The following is a 23,705-nucleotide window of genomic DNA, read 5'->3' as shown; positions in this document are numbered from 1 at the left end:
TTTTTTTTTTTTTGGCACATCTTTATTACTTTCTAGATAATGGACCTTGCGGTTGTTACCTTGTAGGGACTCAGGATTCTGTTATTTTTTTCCATAGAATATTTTTGTTGTTGTTGTTCTTATAGGCTGTTCAATTAATAGTTAATCATCTTTAAGTTGTGTAGACTTGGTTTTTACATTCTGTTAAGGCAAATACATAGAAAGCCAAAGATATTATCCAACCCCATGGGACCTGTGTTACAAACTAGCTTTCTGAGGCTTGCTTTCAGTCCTTGGAGGCAGGTTTAGCGTAGTCCAGAGGTGTGGCCTTTATGTTGTTTCAGCTGAATTGCCAGGTTTTTGCAAGTTAAGAAGTCTTTGGCGCCTCCCAGCACTTTAACCTGTAGCAGCTGTTACATTTTCTACTTTGTAGCAGTAACGTTTTGTTATTCACCCAGGGCGCACATATCCCAGCCTTCAGCCTGTGCTTGAGGAGTGACAGGGAAATCTTCTGGGCAGCTTATATCTCTCTAGTGCCCTGCATTTAAGATTCTTTAACTGCCCTGAACTCTGACCTCTGCCTTCTCGGCTCAGTAGGCCTGTGGTGCTCTACATGGACTCCAGTTATTGTACCCAGGCAGAAAGCTGGGACTATCGTGGGCTTCAATTCGTGAGGATCACAGTAATGCATTGCCTGTTGTCCAGTCCTTGAGAACGGTTATCTCATATATTTTATCCCATTTTATGGTTAACAGTAGGAGGTTAGTGTGGTACCCTACTTCATTATAGCCTGAAGTAGATCTGCAAGCCTAATTTTTACATCTTAAATTTGAAATTGATAATGTATATTCTGATCTCAGAAAAAGAAAACTTAAATGTTTTTTGAAGTCAGGCTTCCTTGGAGGTCAAACTAATTAGAAATGTTTTTCAATTGCAGTCTATATAGATGAACACATAGGTACGTATCTATATTTATATCTACATCTGTATCTAAATCTGTATCCTTATATTGTCTTTATATACTATAGTAATAAGATTGTATATTCTAATATCCATATTCTAATCTTGATGTTTTATCAGGCATCATGCCCTAGTTGTCCATAATACATTTAGGATTTCTATCCTAGAGTACAGGGTGGAAATATAGAGCTATTCTGTGGCATCAAGGTAAGAGTTTCCAGAGATGAGATACTCTTACCTTTTTAAAAGGATGGCAGTGGAGAGACTTTCTTTGTAATATCACCCTTATAATAACTTGGTGCTTACTATCTTAACCAAGTTACTGAATTGTACATTGGAGATATTGAGCCAAACTAGCTTCCTTCTAATACGATGCAATGAAAAAGGACACAGTATCACTTTAGTGTCATTCCTGCCAAAATCTCATAAATGTAGGCATGAGGGAAACATCAGACAAATCCAAATGGAGAGACATTTAATAACGGTCTGTACTCTTAAAAAATGTCAAGGTCACTAAACACAAAGAAAGGCTGTTCCAGATTAAAGGAGAAATAAATAGTTGATGTGACAACTAAAAGCAATGTGTGATTCCAGGTTGGATCCTGGATTGAGAAAAATAATAGCTATAAATGACATTACTGTAATAATTTGTAAAACTTGAGTATAAACTATGCAGTAGATAATATTGTATTAATGTTACATTTCCTCAATGTGATAACTGCGCTTTGGTTATCAAAGACAGTGTTCTTGTTCTAAGGAAATATATATTGAAGTTTTTAGGGATAAAGAGGCATGATGCTTCTAATTTACAAATGATTGAGGAAGTAATATGCGTGTATTTATATATATATATGTAGAGGTAGATACAGAGATAAAATGACAAAGCATATAGGGCAAAATATAAAAAAATTGGTAAATCTGGGTAAAGAAAGGGTATATGGGAGTTCCTTGTGCTATTATTGCAACTTTTCTGTAAGTTTAGTATTACACCAAGGCAAAAAGTTACAGCCAGAAGAATAGAATTTAGATAAATATCTTTGGTTGTAAGAACAGAGATCCATCAAGCTACATAAAATAAAAAGAGGCACAAAAATCCTTTTGAGTTCAACTAACCCTAGAGTCATTGAGATCAATGGAGCCTGAGTTTTCTTTCCTCATATCCAGATGCTATGTGGTTTCTAATCTTTGCTTTATTTGCGTATTTGCTCTACTTTTTTCTATATACTGGATTCGCCTGCTTTTCTCTTGGTTGCTGCACTTCAGAACTTGGGTTTGCTCGCCACAATAGCTAACTTGGTGTGTTAGTTTAGATTCTTGAGAGAGAATCTGAATGATTGTTTGCTAGCTAATGGATTGCTTAAGCATGTCTCAGGTATTTATTCCTAACTTGGTCAATAAATAATGAGGTGGGGCCGGTGAGAGGTGTTGGGTTGGGATTATGGTAGCACACTCACATGATTTTTAGGGCTTACCTTCAGAAGCTGAGGTATGACAAGTTCTCTAGAAGGTGTTATGGAAAGATCTGGCAATGAATCATGTCTCTTAGACCTGGCCAGCTTTGTCATATTGTCTTTTGGCTTTAGTTCCCTTTTAATAGATCCCAAAAATACTTCTGTGAAGGATCTTTGCATGGAATTTGGTTGTGCAGTCTCCTTTCTGCAAAAAGGAAGAAAAAATATTGTGTGATTTAGAGGCAAGGGAATTGAAATTGTTTTTTATTTGCATAGCGAATGGATAACTGTCTCTTTCTCCACCATTCATAACATTGAAGTCATGAATTTATTTCATGTTAACTTTTGTTTGGGAAATATAAAATCTCAGTTTGATATGTTAATATGATATGCATGTTTATCTTGCTAAATTTATATTGTATTTGAAACAGTAATTGAAAATATAAAGTGTATTTCAAAAATTTTCAAGAAAATATTTTGAAGGTATATTAATAATATTAAAATTTTTTTCCTAAATGTTGTTGATTGATATTTTTGCATACTTACTTTGTGCCACACATTGTCCTGGACATGGTCATTTAAATTATTTTATTGAATATAATTTTCACAATCCATTGAGGTAAAGATACTTTTCCTTAATTAGCAGAAGAGGAACTAGAGTGTCAAAGGGTCACTTGCTCAAAGTCGCAACAGTGCATATATGGTGGGATTGGAATTAGAGCTGGAAAAGAGGTCTGCCAGACTCCAATGTATAATACTCTCTTAAATTGTGAGGAATCATGTGGCCAAATACTTTCACATTTGAGATAATCAATTTCATGTTGCTCGTCTTGAAACCTGTCGTTACTGCTCTTTTAATTCTAGGATACACTTCTTATTAGTAACAAGATTGGTTACATTTTTGGCTTTGCTCAGAGCACCATTGCATGTGGTGTTGGTTTGGAGAGGATAGAAGTTAAGGAATGCTTGACAGGAGATAAAGTCACTCCCTTGAGGGAGCTGGGGTCTGTGATTCTGGGAGAGAGAGCTGGAAAACTGTTAGAAGATTCGCACTTATCAGTAATTTGCCATTTTTATGGATACTCATTCTCAAGTCATATTTACATATGTAGGTTAATTATTTTAAAATGAGCAAGTAGACCAAAGAAAAAAAATAAAAGGTTGGAAGAGACTTACTGAAATGAAAAATAATGAAGAGTAAAATACTGTGTGGATTTAAATGTAAAAGCAAAATGTCACTTTAAAATGCCTTTTTCTTTTGTGTGGGAGAGAATGGGGAGAGCAGTGAATCTGTACTTAGTATTGTCTGTTTTGCCTATCAGGTGAAATTTATTTTAAAGACTTTTAATTAGCTTGAAAGTAATTAGAGGACTGAAATAAACATATTGGTATATGTAATGTGATTGCTAGAATCTGTGACTACAAGGTAAAGGTGGAAAATGATAACTGTCCTTTTTTAGGGAATTATTTTAACTTAATTGTGTATTTTTTGCCAAAGGGAAGGTAAATTAACAACACCTTTGAAATATTTTTCTTAAAGTTGGACATGAAAACAAAAATGATGGAAGCTAAATTTCATGAAGAAAAGCTTAAGCTGCAACAGAAACATGATGCTGATGTTCAGAAGGTAGGATATATATCTTTTATTATTTTAATTATATTGAATACTAAAAATATTCTAGGTCTTAGGATGATCCATCCAGTTATCCTCCATCCATCCATCCATCCATCCATCCATCAATCCATCCACTTATTTATGTACTTTATAACATTCTGTTATAAAATGGAATATGCTAAACTAATATCCCAGCAAAAGTTGATTTTTTAACTTTATTAGCTAAACATATGTGTTTATTTAAAACCTTATATTTACATTACCTTTTAGTTCTTCTTAACTATTGCATTTAGGCTGACCTTCTTATAGTCTTTTATCTGCATTCTATCATTACCTTTCATGAAAGTTGAAATAAGATATCAATGGTAAATACTAGGATTTGTGTTATTCTAATATTCTTTTGGTTTTCTGGTAATTAAATTTCCTTTTTAATTAAAAAGGAACTCTTGGACTTGCATGCATTTTAATGCTGGCACTGACAATAAAGGCTTGTGCTTTAGGTAGCTCATTGGGATTGATGCTTTCTAATCTTTCAGCCTGTATTTTCAAATAAAATTCTTTTTTCTTAGCTGGCACAGCAAAAATCTTTAATTATGGTTATCCTACATGGGATTTGGGTTGTTACTATATTTTAGTAATGATTAAAACATTTAGCGATAATAATGTATGTATGTGTTTTTTTGAAATACATAAAGGTTGATCCAAATGGAAACTTTGCATTTACTGTTTCGAAGCTAAGACTATGATTCTGCGTCCCAAAACTGAGTACTAGAGACAGAGGCAGGTAGTTGCAGTAGTTATAACATCAGGATTATGTATCCAAGCTTTTTTAAAAGGTTAATATATATATTAATATTTAGTAAAATACATATTTGGCTCATCCTTCAAAGCAATAAGGAGAAAACCACTGATTGGATATTAGAGAAAAAAACTGAACTCTCTTTTTCCAGTTTCCTCTCACCCATTCAGATATTACAGGCAAATATTTTTTTGCTCTTACTAGAGTTTTACTTCAGTTTAAATTGTTTAGATAATAAGTTCTCTATCATAAGTATGTTAGAGAATCAGTAATATAATTTCAATATAACATGTACAATTGAAATAGAGTCTATTGATGTATAAGATAAATGAATATAAAAATTTATTTGGAAAAATTATGGGGATGGAATTTGAAATAGGTTTCTTGGTATGTCTGTCACAAAGATTTATTCTAAGTAACATATTTAATAATAAAATTCTTTCCAGAAATTTCTCTTTAAAATAAATCCTGAAATTGACTTGCAGAAGACAATGCAATTAGTTTGAAGTGCCAAGTAAAATATGAATAAAATCCTTGCCTTTATGCTAGATTTGAAAAGTATATTCATCAGTTTATTGCTTGTCTGGCATTTTCTAAGCATCAGGAATTGGTGAGGTGTAAAATTTGGAGTGTTTTACCTATTAGTATACATTCTTTTTCTTTTTTACTTCTTTATGGATATTATTATCCAGAGATGGGATCTCGCTGTGTTGCCCAAGCTGGAAGAGGACAGTGGCTATTCACAGGCATGATCATGGCTCACTTCAGCCTCAAATTCTTGGGCTCAAGCGATCTGTAAGCCTCCTGAGTAGCTGACAAAAGGCACGTGCTACTGTGCCCCGTTCTTTTTTGTTGTTGTTGTTAAGCTGACTTTTGGGTGTATGGGAAATATGACCCAACCGTAAGAAAAGTAGATATTCCTTTTTCCCCTTGATTAGCATTTTCTCTTACTTGCTATCTTTTTTACATTTTGGTTATTTCTGTAGTTTTTGTGAGTATAGAAGTATTTTGAAGTATAAAATCACAATTAAATTTTATTAAATGATTACATTTAAAAACTTCTGACATAATATAAATTCACAGTAGATTTTAATGCAATTTTTGACATATTTTGAGCTGATTTTTCTGATTCACAGTAGCAGAGCTAGATGTAAAAGAGGCCGATTACATGTCATCTCTTCATGTATCTGGGAATTCTTTCACTGTGCACTATGAGGATAGAAGGGTGCTTGTGGGCGGATCTAGGGGCATGCCCAGCTGAAGAATGTTCTATCCCAGTGCAGTGTGATAAAGTATACTCTCCCCACTTGGCAAGTTTCTGATAGCTTCTCTCTGCCATTTTATGACAGCTTAATTTCTGAATTATATTTTAGGAAATCACCTAAATTATGATTTATACTGTCCTTAAAAAATTATTGCATGAAAATCTCAGATAACATATTTCTTTCAGATAATCAATTATTCTTGTATATTTAATAATTTTGTTAATGCACTATAATTTTTACAGTTTGGGGGAAACCATTTATTAGATTAGCTGAGGTAGACTTACAAAAATATTATGCTCATTGAAAAGTTATATGATTGGTTCTTTACGAGTTTCTATTAATATCTACCTGCTAATTCACCATTCACTTATTATCTGCTGGCATTTGCTAGCAGATAAACAACAGTAGATATCATAAGTGTAAGAAAAATATGTGAAGAGAAATATTAGACACTTATGTGTCTATTTTTATGCTAATCTGAGAAAAAGAATCCCTAACTCCCTTTCAGGACAAAACACTTCTCCCTAATTTACAAAACACTGACATTTGAGAATCAATTAAAAAAGTCACTTAAATCACTACAATGCCAATTTGTGGCAATATTCACTAGTCAAAAAGAGGGAAATCTCACAATTTCAGGCAACTTGGAAGCTTCCAAGTGTGGCAGATCATATAAATTTTACCTCCTAGCTGCTGCAAGAGCAAAATGTGAACTTCTGACTAGGCTAGAATTATTAACATGGACATGCACAAAAACACACACATCTAACTGAAACAGCAGAAAGTAAAACCATGGATAAGAGATACTGCTTTATGTGTGTGTGTGTATATATATATAATTTCACAGTGTAGTCATATTTGCTACAATCACTTTTTCTATTTATATTTTAGAATTAAATATATCAGGATTCAAAAAAGTGTCCTATATGTAAAGTAATACAATATACTGAAACATTTTAAATTTATTTGCAGATTTTAGAAAGAAAGAATAATGAAATAGAGGAACTGAAAACTTTATACAGGAGTAAACAACATGAAACTGAAGAGACTATTAGAAAGCTTGAAAAGAAAGGTGATGTTGTGTTGTTACATACATCTTTTAATAACATTTCCATTTTATTTTAGTGATGTGGAAAATAAAATTTGATTTCTGACCTTTTATAGTATAAGGTAGGAATGTTTATGTGGGCTTTCATCAATGTATAAATTTATATAGGCTTCCATATGAAGGGACAAAAACTGTGTTTGTGTGTGTGTGTGTGTCTCTGTGTGTGTTTGTGTAGTGACAGTGATGGGGTAGTAGTGGTGGTTGCTTTAGATACGGAGTTGGAAGAGTGTGTTGCTTTCACTCCCTCTTCTTAACTCTAGTCTCACTGGGATACAGCTGCCATAGAGTATTGAGGGCAGTCATAGAATTAGGGCTTTGAGGAAGTCAAAGGAAATTATTCTTCTTTATCTAGTAAAATTCATTACATTAAGTATCTACTTTTATGTCTGATAGTATGTGCTGGTATTGTGATTGACAGAAAAATTAAAAAGTATTTCCTATTTACATTTTTATTAAGAAGAAAAAGAAAGCATGTAATCAAGTATTAAGTTGACTATGGACAGATGGAAAGTCCGACATGAGGAGGTAACTGCTTGAGCTAACTCTGACCCTAGTTGACTATGACTATGGGTTGAAACATCTACATCAATAGGTGGTCATGAGAGAGAGTGTTGAAAATATTGTTTCAGGAAAGGAACTTTTGTAAAATCATGTGAAGTTTTAAAGTCTTGGTTAGTTGGAGAGAAGAGTTGCAGGTACTGGGATGAGAATGCTGAAGTAGTTAAGTTGTAGGAAGGGTACTTCTCAAGCATCATTCCCCTCCAAGGAGTCCTCTGTTGCTTTGAGGAAACCTTTCACCATTATTCTAAGTGAAGTAATGTGGTAAAAGAAAGAGAAAAATAACACCATATTTAGCTAGAGTGGATACCCTATGCATTAAGAGATAGATTTTAAAATATTAAGAAAGTTGACTTGGGGCTAGATTAAGTATGACTTTGAATTTTAGATTTAAAAGCTTGAACTTTGTCCTGTAGATGCTGGATGTAAAGAGCCAGGGAAGGATTGTGAGTTTTAGGACCTCATGTTTTGGGAGGAGTAGCCTGGTAATGGAGGGTGTGTTGAACAGAGTAGGCCAATTCCAAGTGTGTTAGGCAGAGGCAGAATGGAGTGAGGGAGAGAGCATTCTACTTATTAGAAAACATAGGCTATAATCTCAGCTCTGTTGTCAGTGTCCAATATATGATAGCAAGTCGTTTCTGGGCCTTGGTTTACTCATTATAAAATGGTGAGATCAGAATAAATAATATATAAAGTCCCTGCCAACTCAGAGATGTTCTGCTTCTGTGCTGCTGTAATTTTGCATGTTAAAGGTGAGAAGGATTTCTGAATGATGGCACTGGGAGTAGCTAGAATGGAACTGAAGAAGAAATTTTGAAGAGTGAATCGTGATTTAGTGAATGAGAAGATCTAGGCAATGAATAAGAGAAAAGGAGAAGGGAAGGTTTTCATTTAGGATTTTCTGTATGGAACTTACTCGCTCTCCCCCAATTCACCAAACCTGAGTGTATTTGAATGAATGATAATGCCTTTGACAAGTTAGGACAACAATTACATACATAAGTTAACCAGTGAAATAAATATTTTAGATTCATTTCCACCCTTAAATGTTGGTAAAAGCAATTATAAATTCGTTTAGGTTTTTTCTCCAAATATTATCCGTGGCTAGAAAAATATTTTAAATTTATTTCCAGGTTTTCTTTACCCTAATTCAAAATAGGCAATTCAAACATGTCTAAGGTTTAAAAATGACGAGGTTTTAAAAATAATGTTTCTAAAGACATTTTGAATTGCAACCAGATCTTAGTTTAATTTTGGAAGTGTAAAGTAAAATATATTGTAGATGGTAAAGACTCACTTTAGGTTAACCTGGATTCATCTTGTCTCCTTCATTGTTGCGTAGTTGAGGTATAAGAGTGAAAACAGTTTTTAGGGAAATGTTTACAAAAATTTTGCTATCTTGAAGTAAATGAATAAAAACCTATTTAGTAAGCTATGATAATATTATATTCAATTAAAAATGGAGCTGAATTTATTTTACTATCCAGAAGAAATGAATATATTAAACACATTTTCACTTAAATCAGTGACTGTTTAAATAATTATAGTAAAGAAGATAGAAACATAAATGATTTATAAGGCAAATATTTTATCTAATATAAAACCTATTTCATTTTAGTAACATAAACTTCGAAAATGATTTAAAAGTATCTAGCAGCAACAATATATTGAAATGAGGGGTTCCTTTATTCATTCAGTATGCATCTTTTTGAGCACTTGCCTGTGTGGCACTGTTATGCCCTGTGGATAAAAAGTTGAAATCTCTTTCTCTTCCGTGAACATAGTCTCATTAAAGAGGAAACAGGCAAGTAAATCACTATAATGTTAATAAGTGATTTAATTGAGAAATACTCGAGGTTTCATGGGAATAAAGAGGAATTCTTTCTGTCCCTGTAAGGGGAGAAATCTGGTTGAGTAAATCATGATTTAGTGATTCTTTATGACTGGTTCATAAAGAAGGTGTGATTTTTGAGTTGCGAATCTAAGGATGAGTAGGAGTTTTTCAGTAAGGGAGGGAAGGGCATTCTAGGTAGATAGACAATCATATTTAGGCAGTGAGATGAGAAAGAATATGAACTCAGGAATCTGCAGATAGGTTGGTGTGTTTATAATACTGGTTTAAAACATGCAAATGGGAAGAGATATGGCCAGAATCACGAGGAACTGTTGTCCATGTCAGAGGCTTTGACCTATATTTATGTTTTAGATGAGGAGAGCTGTAGAACATTTGTAAGCCTGGGCGTAACTACCAGATTTGCACGAATGAAAGGCCTCTTTATTTATTTAAATTTAAAAAATTTCAATAGCTTTTGGGGTACAAGTGCTTTTGGTTACATGGATTCATTGTACAGTGTTGAAGTCAGAGACTTTAGTGTACCCATCACCCAAGTAGTGTACATTGTATCCAATATGTACCTTTTAGCCCACACCCCCTTTTCCACCCCCTGCTTCTGAATCTCCAAAGTCCATTATACAATTCTGTATGCTTTTTGCATACCAATAGCTCAGCTTCCACTTATAAGCGAAAACATATGGTATTTGGTTTTCCATTCTCAAGTTACTTCACTAAGAATAATGGTGAAAGGTTTCCTCAAAGCAACAGAGGACTCCTTGGAGGGGAATGATGCTTGAGGCCAATACACTGTTAAATTTGTCTAGGGAGCCAGTAATGATTAATTTAACCAAGTCAGTCTGTGGTGGTAGAAATCAAGAAAAAGAGCAAGGAATAAAAGATACTTTAGAAGAAAACATTGAGAAGACTTGGTGAAAAATTGAATTATGTACTAATTGGTGCACTAAATTTTATATAATCAAACTCTGTGTATCTAGAATTGGTTTAACTGTGTTTTCATCATTTTCGACAGTTCAGACACTGATACGTGACTGTCAAGTTATCAGAGAGACTAAAGAAGACCAGATTGCAGAGCTAAAAAAGATATGTGAACAAAGCACAGAATCTCTAAATAATGACTGGGAAAAAAAGGTAAGCTACATAAAATAGTAATGGAAAATATAAAAGTTTATGCTTCCAAGTAACATATTTAATTATAATAGATTTCACAGAATATACAGAAAAGTATAAAAAATAACTAAAATTCTAGGCTGTTCAGAAATAGCTACTGTTCATGTTTTGGTATATTTTCTTCTGGAAGTCTATGGTCTATAAAATAGTTTTTATTTAGAAAATATTCTTTTGACTAGCTCTTGAATTTAATTAATGTTCTAGATTTCTTATCATAGCCAACAGATTTTAAACAAAATTAGTTAACACTAAAACAATTTTTGTTAATTAAGCCATTTTAATTTTGAATTTGGGCCATTGAAGCATTTCTTTCCTGAAATGTTAGATAATATTATATGGACTAGAATTTATTGTATAGACTTACTTTATTTTTGATTGACATGTAATGATTTTACATATTTTTAGGGTACAGTGTGATATTTCAATACATAAATACATTATATACTGATAAAACCAGAGTAATCAGCATTTCTATCACCTCAAACATTTATCAGTTCTTTTTGGTGAGGACATTCAAATTCCTCTCTTCTAACTTTTTGAAATATGTAATACATTATTATAAACTATAAGCACTCTACTGTGCATTAGAAAACTGTAATTTATTTCTCCTATATTACTGTATTAGTCCATATTCATACAGTTATAAAGAACTGACTGAGACTGGGTAATTTACAAAGGAAAGAGCTTTAATTGACTCACCGTTCAGCATGGCTGGGGAGACCTCAGGAAACTTACAGTCATGACAGAAGGTGAAGGGAAAGCAAGCCACCTTCTTCACAAGGCGGCAAGGAGAATGAACACAAGGGGAACTACCACACACTGTTAAAACCATCAGATCTCATGAGAACTCACCCACTATCATGAGAACAGCATGGGGGAACTGACCCCATGCTTCAGTTCTTTCCACCTGGTCTCTCCTTTGGCACATAGGGATTATGGGGACATCTACAATTCAAGATGAGATTTTGGGTGGGGACATAGCCAAACCCTGTCAATAACTGTAACATCATACCTCCTCTTTAACTTCTCTCTATTGCCTTTCCTTCCTCTCCTCCCCTACTTCTTATAATCGGTATCTGATCTCTACTCCTATGAGCTCAACTTTAAAAATTCCATGAGTGTGATTATGTATTTGTTTTTCTGTTCCCAGTTTATTCCACTAAACACAATGTCCTTCTAAGTTTGTCCATGTTGTTGCAAATGGCAGGATTTCATTCTTTGTTGTAGCTGAATAGTATTCAAATGTGTGTGTGTGTGTGTGTGTGTATGTGTGTCCGTATCTATCACATTTTCTTTATCCATTCATCCTTTGATGAGCACTTACGTTGATTTCCTATCTTGATTATTGTGAATAATACTGCAGTAAACATGGGAATGCAGATATCTCTGACGTATTGATTTTATTTTCTTCAGATATATATCTAGTAGGGGGATTGTTGGATCATATAGTAGTTCTATTTTTAATTTTTTGAGGAACCACACTGTTTTCCCTAGTGGCTGTACTAATTCATATTCCCTCTAGCAGTATATAAGGGTTCTCTTTTCTCTACATCCTCACCAACACTTGTTATCTTTTGACTTTTTAATAATAATCATTCTAACTACAGTTAGATGATATCTCATTGTAAGTTTGATTTGCCTTTCCCTAATGATTAGTGAGGTTAACATTTGCCACATACCTTTTGGCCATTTCTATGTCTTCTTTTGAGAAATGTCTGTTTAGGTCCTTGACTTAAATAAGTCATTAGGTTATTTTTTAATCATCAGAATATTTGTTTTTTTGCTATTGAGTTGTTTGAGTTTCTTATACATTTTGGAATCCCCATGTCAGATGTATAGTTTGCAAATGTATTTTCCTGTTCTGTAGGTCGCCTTTCACTCTGTTGATTTTTTTTTTCTGTGCAGAAGCTTTTTAGTTTGATGTAATCCCATTTGTCTTTTATTTTTTTCTTGCTTTTGTTGCCTGTGCTTTTGAGGTCCTATACAGAAATTGTTGCCTAGATTTATGTCATGGAGCTTTTCCTCTGTGTTTTCTTTTAGTAGTTCCATAGTTTTGGTTCTTCCGTTTAAGTCTTTAATTCATTATGAGTTGATTTTTGTGTGTGGTGAGAAATACAGGTCTAATTTCATTGTTCTGCATGTGAATATCCAGTTTCCCCAGCACCGTTTATTAAAGAGACTACTTTCCCCATTGTATGTCCTTGGCGTTTTTGTCAAAAATCAGCTGGCTGTAAATGTGTGGATTTTTTTCTGGGTGCTTCATGCTATTTTATTGGTCTGTGTGTCTGTTTTTATGCCAATGGCACACTGTTGTAGTTACTACAACTTCGAAGTATATTTTCATGTCAGTTACTGTGATGCCTCCGCCTTTGTTCTTCATGCTTAAGATTGCTTTGGCTATTCATAATCTTCTGTGGTTACATGCAAATTTTAGGATTGCTTTTTCTGTTTCTGTGAAAATGTCATTGATATTTTGATAGGGATTACATTTGAGTCTGTATATTGCTTTGAGTATTATGGATACTTTATTTCATTTTTAAAAATAATTTCAGCTTTTATTTTAGATTCAGAGGGTACATGTGCAGGTGTGTTACATGGTTGTATTGTGTGACACTGAGGTTTGGGATATGAATGATCCCATCATCCAAGTAGTGAGCATAGTACCCAACAGTAGTTTTTCAGCCTTTGTCCCCCTCTTTCCTCTGGGAGTCTCCAGTGTCTATTGTTCCTATTTTTATGTCCATATATACTAATGTTTAGCTCCCACTTGTAAGTGAGAACATGCTTGGTTTTCTGTTTCTGCATTAATTTGCTTAGTATTATGGCCACCAGCTGCATCCACATTACTACAAAGGACATGATTTCATTTTTTATGGCCATCTAATATTCCATGGTGTATATATACCACATTTTCTTTATCCAATCCACCATCATTGGACATCTAGGTTGATTCCATGTCTTTGCTGTTGTGGATAGCATGGCAATGAACATACAAGTGCATGTGCTTTTTTTGTAGAATGACTTTTTTTCCTTTGTATATAACCAGTAATGGGATTGTTGGGTCAAATGGTAGTTGTTCTAAGTTCCCTGAGAAATCTCCAAACTGCATTCCACAGTGGTTGAACTACTTTACGTTCCCACATTAACAGTATATAAGCATTCCCTTTTTTCTGCAACCTTGCCAGCATCTGTTGTCTTTAGTCTTTTAAATAACACCCATTTTTACTGGTGTGAGGTGGTATCTCATTGTGGTTTTGAATTGCATTTCTCTGATGACATGTGATGTTGAACATTTTTTCATATGTTTGTTGGCCACTTGTATTTCTTTTTTTGAGAATTGTTTGTTCATGTCCTTTGCCCACTTTTTAATGGGGTTGTTTTTTCTTGTTGAATTGTTGAGTTCTTTATAGATTCTGGATATTAGACCTTTGTCAGATACATAGTTTGCAAATATTTTCTCCCATTCTGTGAGTTATCTGTTTACTTGATAGTTTCTTTTGCTGTGCAAAAGTTCTTTATTTTAATTACATCCCACTTGTCCATTTTTTACTTTTGTGGCAATTGCTTTTGTGGATTTAATCATAAATTCTTTACCAAGGTCAATGTCTAGAATGGTACTTCCTAGGTTTTCTTCTAGGATTTTTAAAATTTTAGGTCTTAAACCTTTAATCTATCCTGAATTAATTTTTGTATTTTGTGGGGTATCCAGTTTCATTCTTCTGCGTATGACTAGCCAGTTATCTTAGCCCCATTTATTGGATAAGGAGTCCTTTCCCCATTTTTTTTTGGTCAACTTTGTCAAAGATCAGATGGTTGTAGGTGTGCATCATTATTTCTGGATTCTCTCTTCTGTTTCATTGGTCTATGTGTCTGTTTTTATACTAGTACTATGTGGTTTTGGTTATTGTAGCCTTATAACATAGTTTTAAGTTGGGTAATGTGATGCCCACTGGCCTTGTTCTTTTGTTTTATTTTGTTTTTGAGACAGGGTCTTGCTGTGTCACGCAGTCTGGAGTGCAATGGCACCATAACAGCTCACCACAGCCTTGACCTCCTGGGCTCAAGTGATCCTCCTGCCTCAGTCTCCTGAGTAGCTGGGACTACAGGTGTGCATTACCACACCTGGCTAATTTAAAACTTCTTTTTTTTGTAGAGATGGGATCTCACTGTGTTGCCCAGGCTTGTCTTGAACTCCTGACCTCAAGTGATCCTCCTGCCTCAGCCTCCCAGTAGTGCTGAGATTGCAGGCGTCAGGTACCATGCCTGGCTTGTTGTTCTTGCTTAGGATTGCTTTAGCTATTCAGACTCTTTTTTTGGTTCCATATGAATCTTAGAATCATTTTTTCTAATTCTGTAAAAAATGACATTGGTAATTTGATAGGATAGTGTTGAATCTATAGATTGCTTTTTAGTTAGCTCTTTTCTAGTTTTTATTTTGTTATTTCTAGTCATGTGGTTTTTCTTTCTCACATTTTGGTTTTATCTTTTCTATAAATTTGGCATTTTTTTAAAAAATTTGCTTCAAGGACATTGTGTGCCTAGCAGGTCCCCTTTTTTCCTTTGTCTGAATTCCCTAATTTAATATATTCTAGTTTAAATTGTCAGGTATTTGAAGAGAAGAGGCTTCTACCACTTACAAGGGTACATCTTTTTCTTTCTGCTGGATTAGTAAAGCTTTTTTTCTAATTATACAATAAATAGTGGATGTGTAAATATGTAAATCTGGTTGAAAGTTTTTTTTTTTTTTTTTTTTTTTTGAGACAGAGTCTTGCTCTGTCGCCTAGGCTGGAGAGCAGTTGTGCAATTTCAGCTCCCTGCAACCTTCTACTCATGCCTCAGCCTCCCAAGTAGCTGGAATAACAGGTGTGGCCACCACTGCCTGGCTAAGTTTTGTAGTTTTTGTAGATATGGGGTTTTTCCATGTTGGCCAGGCTGGTATCAAACTCCTGGCCTCAAGTGATCATTCCACCTTGGCCTCCCAAAGCGCTGGAATTACAGGTGTGAGTCACTGCACCTGCCCCCTCATTGAAGGCTTTGTGTGTGTGTATATGTGTGTGTGTGTGTGTGTGTGTGTGAAGTGTAACTTCATGTAAATCTGGGCTGAGATGAAAACTGAGTGCAAGCAGGATGGGCACCAACATTAATAAGCACATGATAGATTCACTTTGTTATTTATGTAGTCATTCATTCAACAATTATGTATTCTACATGGACAAGGTGATATGTGTGTGTGTGTGTGTGTGCGCACGTGTGTATTCCCTAATAGAAATATGCATCCTATATCTCTCACCTTAAGTCCCAGTTATTCAACTACCTATTTAAAATCTCTCCTTGTTCTGAATTCCATCATTGTCCCTAAACTTCATCTTCTTCCTTTGTTGCTAAAATGGGCATTCCCTTTTCCCCTATCCCATGGAGGGATATACCTACCCAGTAGAGTATTCTCCATGGGATAGGGATCAGCTCAGCTACTTAAAGACTCTTCTTTTTGCTTCAGCTCACACATCTAATGCCTTGCCAAGTTCTGTTAATTATCCATCTTTTGAATGTATCTACCACTCTTCCTTCCTTAGTTCAGGAGACCCCTGTCTCTTGCCTAGATCACCTGTAACTGGACTCTGCCTCCAGTCTGTCCCTCGTCATTCCATGTCCCACAATACAGCCAAATTGGTCTTTCACAAACACAAATCTGGTTGACCCCACAACCATATTTAAATCACTCTAGTGGTTCCCATTGTCCTAGTGGTTCCCATTGTTTCCTTAGTTGTTAGGACTTACAAGGCTTTTCATGATAAAGACTCTGGTGATCTTTCAAGCCTCATCTTTTCTCACAATCCTTCTTCCTGTCTTGACTTTTGCCCCAGCTGTCAACACGTTTTCCAGTTACCTGACTATACTATGCTGTTCTAATCTGTGGGCCTTTAAAAAATATTGAGTTATGATTTACATGCCATAAAATTCACTTTCTTAAAGTATACAATTCATTGTTTTTTTTTGATGTATTCACAAAGTCGTGCAACTTTCACCACAATATAATTTGCAGACCATTTCCATGGCCCTAGAAAGAAACCTTTACCCATCGGCAGTCAGTCACCACTCCCCACACCCCAGGCTCTTCAACCACCAATCTACTTTTTGTCTTTATAGATTTGCCTATTCTAGACATCTCATATAAATGCAATAATATAATATGTGGCATTTTGTGACTGGCTTCTCTCACTTACCGTAATATTTTAAAGTTCCACCCTCCCTGTAGCATGAATCAATAGTTCAATCAGTTTTATGGTCAAATAATATTGCGTTGTATGGATAGACCACATTTTGCCTATCCATTCATCAGTTGATAGGCATTTGAGTGGACTCCACCTTTTGGATATCATGAGTAATGTTGCTGTGAACATTGTGTGTGGTTTTACGTTCTGTTAGGTGTAGTCCTAGGAGTGGGACTCCTGGGTTATGTGGTAACTCTGTTTATCTTTTTGATAAATTTTTTGAGGAACTGCCAAAGTGTTTTCCACAGTGGCTGCGCCATTGACCTGTGGGGTTTTATTACACTTTTCCCTTTTTTTGGGACAGATTCCTGTTGCCTCTGGGTCTCCTCTGGCATGAGCCAACTATATGGTTAAAGACGAATATGTAGGATGCTGGGAAGGGCATTTGTGTCTCCTGTGCCCATTATCAAACTCTGGGTAAAAATTCTTCTTGAGAATTCATATGGATCAACTCATTGTTATATCCTGTGGTTTCATAAACTCTAGCAGGATTTGTATCCTACAGCCTAATAATATTTTCTACTAAAATAGTTTATCCTCAAAGGAACATTTGCTGTTTAAAACCTCCTAGACGGAGTGACCTGGACTCCAATTCATTGTTAGGTTTGGGAAAGTGCTCACTGATGCATTATGCCTGGTACATAGCAGGTACTAATAAAATTTGTTGAATGAATACATATTAATAGTATAGTTAGACTATTAGACCAGATGCCTATCTAGTCCTCAAACACATCAGCCAAGTAATAGCATACTTGTTTTTGCCAGTGCCATTTTTACCCTTGTAGTCTCAACTGCAAATTCCTTGGATGAGTGTTGTAGACTGACTTACAGACACCCCTCCAACAGTGACAGTCCCTTTATGAAACAACTGTGGAACACACATGAGAAACCACTAAGTGTTGATGGGCTATTAGATTTTTGACATTCGGCAGGCATATGTTCTAGGGACTTTGGGAGATCATAAACATGAGAAAACCACTACATCGTATAATTGCTCCTGTAAGTACAACTGTAAAATTCTAAGGGACTCCTTTAGAGCCCATTATCTGAGTTACTATCATGTCACTCAACAGCTGTGAAGGAGCACTGAGATTTGGGTGCAATGTACCAGCTACGTGACTCACTTTTGAACAACAGACCTAACACTGCTTTACGATGTTTATTTCAGCAAAACTAAAAATTAGATACATCAGGGATTTTGGGGACCACTTACAAATAACCAAAACTGTGTATGTTAAACTTGCAAAATCCCGGAGTCTCCTATGTGGCTATTGCTGAGCATCCTCATTCTTCCTATTCAGCTAGAAACTAGAAGAAGAGTTCTTGAGACCTTTACCAGTACAAAAATCATAATTATTGCCTGCATTCTGTCCTAGCTTCCATCTCTCACAGGTTTTCCCTGTCCTTCCAGTATCTTCCTACTCAAGTAAGAGTCTGCACTGCCTGTATTGTGTCCTTTCTCTCTTCCCCGTTTATAGGTAGTGAATCAAATATATCATTTGGGGCCAGGCATGGTGGCTCACGCCTGTAATCCTAGCATTTTGGGAGGCTGAGGTGGGTGGATCACTTGAGGCTAGGAGTTCGAGACCAGGCTGACCAACCTGGTGAAACCCCGACTCTACTAAAAATATAAAAAAATTAGCCGGGTGTTGTGGTGGCTACCTTTGATCCCAGCTACTTGGGAGGCTGAGGCAGGAGGATCAAGTGAACCTGGAGGTGGAGGTTGCACTGAGCCAAGTTTGCACCACTACACTCCAGCCTGGGTGACAGAGTGAGACTCCATCTCAAAACAAAAACAAAAACAAAAAGCCAAATATATCATTTGGACTGTTTGGACTCCTGGTCTCTTCACCTATTGGGTAGGTGTGGGGTTGATGCAGGGAATGGAAGTTAGACTCGGAATTGTACCCCCATTAAGATAAGTGAAGAAATGCCCACAAGGCTGGGAGCACAGATTTTCAACCCCTTTTGGAAGTTGTCCATTGAAGCTTGTCTGGACCTCCTGTATTTGCCTTTATTTTCCTTACCTTAGTTTGTGTAAAAATTTTAAAGCCTCATCCATTTAAACAGTGTATACGTAATGATTTTTTTAAATAAGTAAAGACCTCCATACATATAGTATACAATTCTGCTTAGTCACCCTACCCATACTCTGTTTGGTTGATAAATGTGATCTTTTTGTCTGTTTTTCTATAGATTAGGGAATGACTAGAAGTAATTTCTTGTTTGAGGTGCGGGTAGGAGAGAAAGCAGTTTTTAACATTACTGTTGTACAAAATTCCATGCAAATAGGATGAATAATGGGGACAGTGAGACAATATTCCTAATAAGTAACAATATTATAATGTTTCTATTTTCTCATTTCAGACTAATACTAGTATTGTTTACTTGTGTTATTTGCCTGGTTTATTTACCATTTCTACCTGAGGCAGATAATTCCTTTTAATATTGGTTAATCCATTAAAATTTTCAATTCAGGAAAGTAAAGGAAAAATTAAGTATTTCTTATCCTTTTTATATGATATCTTTACCTTGAATGTTTATTGGTGGCTTTTAATATCTTTTGGTGTTCAGGTCATCATATATATAAATAGAGGAATATAGGAAACCATTTTTCCCCTGAATTACAAAATAGTCAATTCCATTAGTAAAAGAGTTAACTCTTGATTTTCTGATGTAGCTTCACAATGCTGTAGCAGAAATGGAACAGGAAAAGTTTGATCTTCAAAAGCGACACACTGAAAACATTCAAGAATTGCTTGAGGATACAAATGTGCGTCTGAATAAAATGGAGAGTGAATATATGGCGCAAACACAGTCCACAGTGAGTCTTTAAACTGGTTCTTGACATCTTAGAACCTGTCTTCTCAATTTCCATGTCCTCATTCTTCCCTGATGTGCACGGCGTAGAAAGGTGTTACAGAATCAAAAGAAAAACTTTACCTTCCTACTCCATACAGATTTATGTGTGTCCATGGACAGACCCTTGAAGTCTGTGAGGGATTTGACTGTAGAGTGTTTGATGCTGCTTTTTATTTGTTATTATTATTTTTTATTTTTTTATTTTTGGTTTTTGAGATGGAGTCTCGCCCTGTCACCTAGGCTGGAGTGCAACGGTGTGACCTCAGCTCACTGCAACCTCCGCCTCCTGGGTTCAAATGATCCTCCTGCCTCAGCCTCCTGAGTAGCTGGGATTACAAGCGCCCGCCACCATGCCCAGCTAGTTTTTGTATTTTTAGTAGACACAGGGTTTCACCATGTTGGCCAGGCTGGTCTCGAACTCTTGACCTTGTGATCCACCCTCCTTGGCCTCCGGAAGTGCTGAGATTACAGGTGTGAGCCCCTGCACCTAGCCTTATTTATTATTTTTTAACCCTCAGAAGCTTTTATAAATCTTTCTTTTTCTTCTTCTTTTTTTTTTCCATTGACTTTCAGTTCAGAGATAATCTCTTTTCTTTTTTTTTTCCTTTGAGACAGGGTCTTGCCCTGTTGCCTAGGCTAGAGTACAGTGGCTTAATCTTGGCTCACTGCAACCTCTGCCTCCCAGGCTCAAGTGATTCTTGTGCCTAAGCCTCCCAAGTAGCTGGCACTACAGGTACATGCCACAGCATCCGATTAATTTTTATATTTTTAGTAGAGACAGGGTTTTGCCATGTTGACCAGGTTGGTCTTGAACTCCTGGGCTCAAGCGATCTGCCCCCATTGGCCTCCCAAAGTGCTGGGATGACAGTCATGAGCAACCATGACTGGCCATTTCTTTTCTGTCTTTTTTTGTTTGTTTGTTTCATTTTTTAAAATAAAGACTTGATTGTTTTTCTGAAAATAATGCCCATGTGAAGGAAATCAAAGAGGGAGATTAGAGTAGTGTGACCACTCTGACCAGTGTTCTTAATAGATCATATTGAATCAGGAACTAGACATAGATGTCACATGGGTAAGCCCAAAATGTTCCTTACTGAAATAATTCAGAAGGAGGTCACCACAATCAGGCTACACAGCAGGGAGACCCATGACACTGGTCAGGGTGAGATAGAGGATCCCCCAAAGAGACTGTTCATTGATTATATATGGCCGTGGAGTCTAGGTCTGAGGAAGTGACTGTCTTCAGCTCTTTAGGAACCTGCCTTACATCCTAAGATTCATAAGCCTGGAACAGTTCTGCTGGAAGGTTACTCTGCACGTGGATCAGAGCTCCTCATGTCCACGGCCAGTGCATCGCATCGGTCTTGTTACTGATACAAATCGTCCCCTACTTAACGATGGTTTGACTTACAATTTTTTGACTTTATGTTGGTGGAAAGGTAAGATGCATTTAGTAGAATACCAGATGCTCCTCAATTTACTATGGGCTTATGTCCCCAAATGGTTGCATGGGTACTTAAAGTGATGCATATTGCTTTCGCACTGTCATAAAGTGAAAGTCGTGTCAATCATGCCATCATAAGTTGGGGACCATCTATCTGTACATTCATTCTGTTCTTCACTTTCAATACAGTGTTCAGTAAATTACGTGAAATACCCTGTACTTCACTGTAAAATAGGCTTTGTGTTAGGTGATTCTGCCCATCTGTACGCTAATGTAAATGTTCTGTGCATATTTAAGATAGGCCAGGCTAAGCTATGATGTTTGGTAGGTTAGGTATATTAAATGCATTTTTAAATTAATGATATTTGAAACTTAATGATGGGTTTATTGGGACATAATCTCATTTTAAGTCAAGGAGCATCTGTATGTAATATGACCTCATAGAATGGTCCAGTGTATCCCAGGTATGAGCTCTGTCTCATTTGCCATTCACAGCCTCCCCAGGCCAGCCTGGCTTGGTCCAAGTACTTTCTTGAATTTAAAGCTGTGGAATTTGAACAAGAGTCGTTACCCAGGCATATCACACATATATCTTAGAGTGTGTTACCTTGCACCCTTAGACAGGCACTAAGGCCTACCTCACATTGGAAAAGAAATGAGAAGTGGTATGCATGGTTTTTTGGAACCTGGACTTCAGGGTCAGACAGTTGTGGGTTCAAATCCCAAGTCCTTAATAGCTTGGGTGTCGTGTAAGCTCTTCAGATGTTAATTGTTCTTATTTGTGGAACAGAGTAACAGTAGTACAATATAATGTAAGTTGTTGGAAATATTATTTTAATATACATAAATTAAGTTACACAATAATAAGCCCACAGATCATTGTTAATATTATGTTCAAAAATGAAACATACAAGAATGACAATCAAGAGAGATATACAAATGAAAAAAGAAGGACTCAGTTTAAGAAGGTCCGAGCACTTTGGGAGGCTGAGGTGTTCAGATCGATTGAGCCCAGGAATTCAAGACCATCCAGAGTAACATGGCGAGACCATGTCTCTGGAAAAAAAAAAAAAATTAGCTAGGCCCGGTGGGGTGTGCTTGTAGTCCCAGTTACTTGGGAGACTGAGGCAGGAGGATTACTTGAGCCCATTAGGTCAAGGTTGCAGTGAGGTGTGATTGTGCTGCTGGATGCCAGCTTGGGCAGTGGATCCAAAAAAAGAAAAAATTAACGCACTTGTTTGATGAAGAGGTGAAAATTATTTGGGCCTCCATTCCCTTCCGTTGAAATGATAGGAATAGGGTAAAGAAAAAGGCATAAGCCCTGATGGACAAAGACAATGAGAGAGCAATGCAATTTTTGGAGTTGGAAAGGCAATGGATTTGTTGAAATTCATCTAGCAGGCTCAAGAAAGCATAACTCTAAATCAACAGTGAAGAAACCTGAGAAGCAAGACTGATTACGTCGTGGGACCTCCAGAGGCTCCAGGCATCTCTGGAAGAGGAGTGATAAGTGGCCCTTCAACACATAAATTGTTAGAAGTCGTATTTAAGAAGCAGGTAGATGTTTAATTGGAGTGCTGGGTACAAGGATGTTTATTATACTCTTCCTTGTAATTTTGTAGATATTTGAAATATCCCATAATACAACTTTTTAAAAATAATAAAATAACAAAAATATGACCAAATCTTTATATCTTCTCCCCCATTTTGTGAAGCATGAGATTGTCTCTTCTACAACTCAGCAGAAGCCATTAGGTTATTTTCTGGAGAGAATACAACACTGTCTGGATTGGGAGACTTCAGGCACAGTTGAGGTTTTTACAGTGGCAACTGGCCAAGTGTGGTGGACAGATCCCTGGGAGTCCTTGAGGCTCTAGAATCCCTTGAGTGTCCATAGTGTAAACCACCACGATCCTCTCCCCATTCCCCTACCCTAAAGAAAAAACAATAGAAAATTAAGTCACTAATGTGAGAAAAAATACTAAATACCTTTAGGTTTCTTTACCTTAATATCCATTGCCAGAAGAAACTGGCGCCACATCTATTAATGAAAAATAAACATTAGAAAAAAATGTGACCCCACTTGGTTTTCAAGTATGAAGGAGATGAGCAGTTTTGAACATCATCTCTTTGATTTTTATATATGTAAATATCACTATAATGTCTCTAGTTAATGGACGTTTTGGCATTATTTTGAGCCCTTTAAATTTGAGTTTTTTAATTTAGTTCTGAGCAGTGTATTTACAATCATTATTTCTTTGAAAAGATCTCTCCCTTTACCTCTTAGGTCTTATGCTATGTCTTCTATCTCTTTGTGTTTTCTTCCTATTCTTTATTACTATGATAGTTTCTCATTCTGATCTTACTCTC

The 23,705-nt window shown here is 36.0% G+C and overlaps 1 protein-coding gene across 2 annotated transcripts in view; it reads left to right on the top strand.

The window, feature by feature from the left end:
* CEP112 (centrosomal protein 112kDa) overlaps nucleotides 1–23,705 on the top strand; it is a 567,477-nt gene that overhangs the window by 114,998 nt on the left and 428,774 nt on the right. For both annotated transcript variants that reach the window (XM_011944093.1, XM_011944768.1), the window contains 4 exons: nucleotides 3,931–4,017; nucleotides 7,042–7,141; nucleotides 10,600–10,718; nucleotides 19,710–19,853. In XM_011944093.1, the coding sequence (XP_011799483.1) occupies nucleotides 3,931–4,017; nucleotides 7,042–7,141; nucleotides 10,600–10,718; nucleotides 19,710–19,853 (450 nt within the window). The remainder of the gene's footprint in view (nucleotides 1–3,930; nucleotides 4,018–7,041; nucleotides 7,142–10,599; nucleotides 10,719–19,709; nucleotides 19,854–23,705) is intronic.

Source organism: Colobus angolensis, unplaced genomic scaffold, assembly GCF_000951035.1.
Source record: "Colobus angolensis palliatus isolate OR3802 unplaced genomic scaffold, Cang.pa_1.0 Scaffold1, whole genome shotgun sequence".
Classification (NCBI taxonomy): Eukaryota; Metazoa; Chordata; class Mammalia; order Primates; family Cercopithecidae; genus Colobus; species Colobus angolensis.
The sequence above is the reverse complement of the archived record's forward strand: the minus strand, read 5'-3'. Positions and strand labels throughout refer to the sequence as shown.